We start from the raw sequence: 4,598 nt of genomic DNA on the forward strand, positions 1-4,598 counted from the left end.
AAACACCCTATTGCGCAAAAGTGTATTCTCAAGTGATCCCATCACGCTCTCGCGAGAACGTATCGTTGACCTGTTTTAGAACCACGGGTTTTCAGCAGATTCATTTTTTCCACTCTCTAATTTGGCGTTTAGTTGCTCTTTTGAAAAATGAAATTTTATTGTATTTATAATAATTTGTAAATCACTATTAAGTTTAAGAATTATTAAGTTTGTTATGTTTATATCGCATTGAATTAACTAATTTTGATCAGACCGCCAATGTAAAAGTAAACTTGCAATTGCCTACAGATGTTAGCAATTTTTCGCCTCGGGGTGAATGGAAACAAAGCCATAAATTCGGATTAAGGAACGGGATGCAGGCAAAAGGACGTCGGTGGTACCAATTGTGCCACCAGCGGTAAATGTACAAAAAAATGCAGGTCATATACAGCAGATGTAGCATCTTGCGTTTGCAAAAACATGAATAATTCTTTTTTATTCAAAATAATCAAAAACGCAGCAATTCCATATTTTCACTTTCACTCCATTGCATTTCCGTGTAGGGAGATTACTGTTAGGCACAAAGTAACGAAAATCCTGTTGGTACTACTTTCGGCCTAAAAGATTGTTCTAAAAGCGTTCGCGGAACGAAAAGGATCGGCTCTGAAGCTGAATCGCTACCGCGAAAAAAGCTATTATTCGGACCCTGTGGTCTAATCACTCCTGTGGCTTTTGTAGATTTCAACTTTGTCGATACTGCAGCCAGAGCGTGACACTGGCCAAATGAACGAAGACCAAGAGTGCGCTTCTCGCCAGATTGTCAGGCATGTGTGCGTGGCATATCGCCGCTACCTGGAGGCTCATTTGTATCTGAAGGCAGCAGCGCTCAACCGAGCTCAATCCCGGCCGAGCGGGGGAGCAGTTCTGCCTCCATATAAGGTGAGTGTTTGTTAGCGCTCGCAGCGACAGTAGAAGTAATCGATTTTCTCCAACAGCCCTGCAAATCGTCTCCCGAAGAAATTCAACAAAATATCGAGCTTCTCCTGGAGCGAATGCCGTTCAGATGCCATTGGGCGCCAGTAGATCAGCTGTTGAAGCTGGGCGATATCACTTTGCTGCTCAAGATCATCGCGTTCGCCTACGAGTGGAACTACGGCGGCAGAGGGGAAATTGTGCGATCGGCCCTTGAAGTTCTAGCCATTGCGTGTGTGATGCCCAAAGTGCTGGCATTGCTGTGCGAAAAGGTCGATCTGCCGGAAGAGCGACTAACGGTGGGATTCAGCATAGTGGTTGGAGCGGCAGAGGGCGACATCGTTCGCGACTCGGACGTGGAAAAGGCCGCCTTAAGAGTGCTGGTGAATTCTGTCTGTGCGCCGATTCAGCGCCTCGGAGGGTCTGCGATGCGGCTCTCGCATGGTTCGACAAGCTCCCCGTCCAAGAAAACCAAGTACAAGAGCTCGGAGGAGCTGATTCAGAAGGTGTGGGACTGCGTGCGCTCGAATAGCGGCATCTTGGTCCTGATCCAGCTGATGAACTGTAAGACACCGATTACAGACGCTGATTCCATCCGAACGTTGGCTTGCAAAGGCCTGGCCGGGTTGGCCAGATGCGAAACTGTAAGGCAGATCGTATCGAAGCTGCCGCTTTTTACCAGCGGCGAGTTGCAGAACCTGATGCGCGACCCCATTTTGCAAGAGAAGCGCCAGGAGCATGTAGCGTTCCAAAAGTACGCCATCGAGTTACTGGAAAGACTCTCGGGAAAAACCAAACACGGCGCCAATGACCTGGAGGTGTCGTTAGCGAACATTCATCGTATCCATAAGGCCAATGTGGTGGCGCAGACTAAGATACAGTTCAACGACCGACAGCTGCTGCAGCTGATCCACCAGCACTTGGTCACCAAGGGGTTCATAGACACAGCGTCCAGTCTGGTGAAGGAAGCTGGACTGAGCAACGCGATAATGTCGCTGTCGGCGCAACACCCCACCAAGTTCCGGTACACCACCAACTTGACCCCAGTTAGGACTAGATTGTCATTCTCGTCGCCCTCAACAGTCCGCGCTTTGTCCGTATTGCCAAGTGGCAGTGAACCGGCGGCAAACGGATCCACGCCCACCATCGGCCCGATAAAGCTGATCAAGAAAACCCCCGTGCATTCGCAGCTCGCCACCACGCCGGTGCAAAAGTTGCGCCTGCAGAAGCAAATCTACAATGAGCCTGTGGTGCGCCCGATTTTGCCGCCGCCTGAAGAGCCGCACGACCCCCCTCGAATCACCCTCGACTCGATCATTACCGAGTATCTGATCAATCAGCATGCACTGTGCAAAAACCCGATGGCCACCTGTCCCCAGTTCAATCTGTTCGCGCCCCACAAGTGTCCAGACCCGAAGCGAAAATTGGTGCCGATCAATTTCGCCATGCGCCATGCACGCAGGGAGATGGGCTACCAGTCGCGGTCCATGGATCGGCGGTTCCTGCATTCCAGGTTCTGCCCGGTGCAGACCATTCGCTCCAACACGGAGGAAGGGTTCTTCACCTGCGCCAAGTTCCTGCCGGCCAGAAACTCGATCATTGTGGGCGACTACAACGGCGACATTCACATCTACGACAAGTTCACCGGGAATGAGGAGCACTCGTTCTCCGCCCATGACAACTACATAGTGCACATGGAGCCCAACCGAACGGGGGAGCTGCTGTTGACCAGCTCGACATGGGGCGGCCCCATTTCCGCCCTGTGGGGCCTCAAGGACTTTGACCTGAAGTGAGTAAAACTTCTCAATTTCTGGAGTTGGAAAACTCCGTTTCTTCAACTTCCTAGTCCTGAGATGCTGATGTCCAGCTTTCGTACCATCGCTTCGGTGGTCTTCCTGATAGTCTTGAGCTGTTAGGTTTTTGGTTTTTGGCAATTTTTGCCATTCTCTCTACATGGTTTCTCCACGCTCTTCTCCTTGTTCTGGTCCATCTTACAACATCCGAAACCTTACAGGTATCTCTAATTTCCTCACTCCTTTTCATATCGTATAGTGGGTGTCCTGTTATGGAGCTTAGGACTCGCATTTCTGTTGTTCTTAGCAAGCGTTTGGTTGTTGTGTTTTCCGCTCTTGTTTCTGCGGCGTATGTCATCACTGGTCTCACGCAAGTTTTGTAGATTCTGACTTTACTCCCTATACTCATGTGCTTGTTTCTCCAGATGATCTCTCGCAAGTACCCCGATGTTAGAGCTGCTTTTGATGTTTGATCCCTTACTTCCTCCCTTAGATTCCTGTTACTCGTGATGTTTGCTCCAAGATATTTAAAGGTCATCACCTGTTCTACACTTTGGTTGTAAACGGCGAGTTTGCATCTTCGGGGCTCTTTGGATATAGGAAAACTCCGTTTATACTCTAAAAATTACCGACCTTTCCACGCTTTATTAAGGTCTGTTTCAAGGCTAGAAAAACAGATTATCGAATTCACTTGGGGCAGTGGTCGGCAAACTTGTTAGCCAAACAGCCAAATATGAACATTACAGCAATTTAAAAAACTGGGGCCCAAATCTGCTTGGAGCCGCACTTTGCCCACCACTGACTTAGGGGAACGCTAACCCCCGGTTGCACCGTTCTCGCTTTAAACACTGATTAGCTAAACACTGATTGATTAACAAACTAATCGTCTGTTAGTTAATCAGAGAATCACTATGGCACCTCCGCTTTTTTGGCTTAGGTTGCTATATTCATGATTATCGAATTTTATTTCACATGATCTTTCGCAGCAACGCGGCCATTAATATATTGGTTATTTTATTGTGTACTCCTTGTCTTCATATATGTGTACCACTGACCTATAATATATAATATATATAAGCCTTGTTCTATGCTACTAACTACTGTACTAGCATCTACTAGACGTCGACTAACAATGCAAATCCAAGCTCTAACCAGGTCTGAAACAGCTGAAAAATACGAGCAACTGCTTGATAAACGGCTAGAACTAGTAGATTTGCAGAAAAACTTAATCTTTTTTGACATTAAACTGGGTAAATATTATTTTTTATTGAAAAAACTTAAAAATTGAAACTCCGTACAAGGTTAAAGGCAACGTAAGAAACTTCTTTATAGTGTAACTCACTCTAATAGGTATTAAAAAATACGAATTACAGTTGAGTCCGGATATAACGAAGTTGGAAAATGAACTAAAACTGGTTCGTTATATCCGGAGTTCGCTATAAGTGAATAATAATACAAAAACACGTGGTGTATTTTATTTCGTTATTTTTACATAGAGTAGTAGAAGTTAGTAGGTATGTCTAAAAAGAACACAAAAAGATAAACAAAATTAAATTTGAAATCTATTTCATAAAGTCTGTAATTTTTGTTTGTACGTTTCACCTAAATCGTCATCTTTCTCATTATCGCTTAAAGCTGTAGATGAGGTTACGGCGTATAATTTGCTCATCGGTCAACATTTCTCTTGTAAGAACGCCATTATCAATGCTCACATATTCGAAGAAATTGAAATCACTCAAATTGGTTTTAACTTGTTCTTCGACAACATTGGAACATCTTCGTCTGTGTCATACTCGTAGTCAGAGTCTTTATACTTTTCTAACCATTCGTTAAGTGGAATTTCATCGTCTGGTT

General features: G+C 45.7%; 1 protein-coding gene across 1 annotated transcript; it reads left to right on the forward strand.

The window, feature by feature from the left end:
- The first annotated feature begins 691 nt into the window (after window positions 1-691).
- LOC125505730 (protein mahjong-like) lies at window positions 692-2,769 on the forward strand. The gene is made up of 2 exons (XM_048670056.1): window positions 692-918; window positions 975-2,769. The coding sequence occupies exons 1-2, from the start codon at window positions 763-765 to the stop codon at window positions 2,742-2,744; spliced, it is 1,926 nt and encodes a 641-aa protein (XP_048526013.1). The 5' UTR covers window positions 692-762; the 3' UTR covers window positions 2,745-2,769.
- Window positions 2,770-4,598: the final 1,829 nt, after the last annotated feature.

Source organism: Dendroctonus ponderosae, unplaced genomic scaffold, assembly GCF_020466585.1.
Source record: "Dendroctonus ponderosae isolate FM_Combo_2020 unplaced genomic scaffold, Dpon_F_20191213v2 Dpon_F_20191213_970, whole genome shotgun sequence".
In the NCBI taxonomy this organism is placed as follows: domain Eukaryota; kingdom Metazoa; phylum Arthropoda; class Insecta; order Coleoptera; family Curculionidae; genus Dendroctonus; species Dendroctonus ponderosae.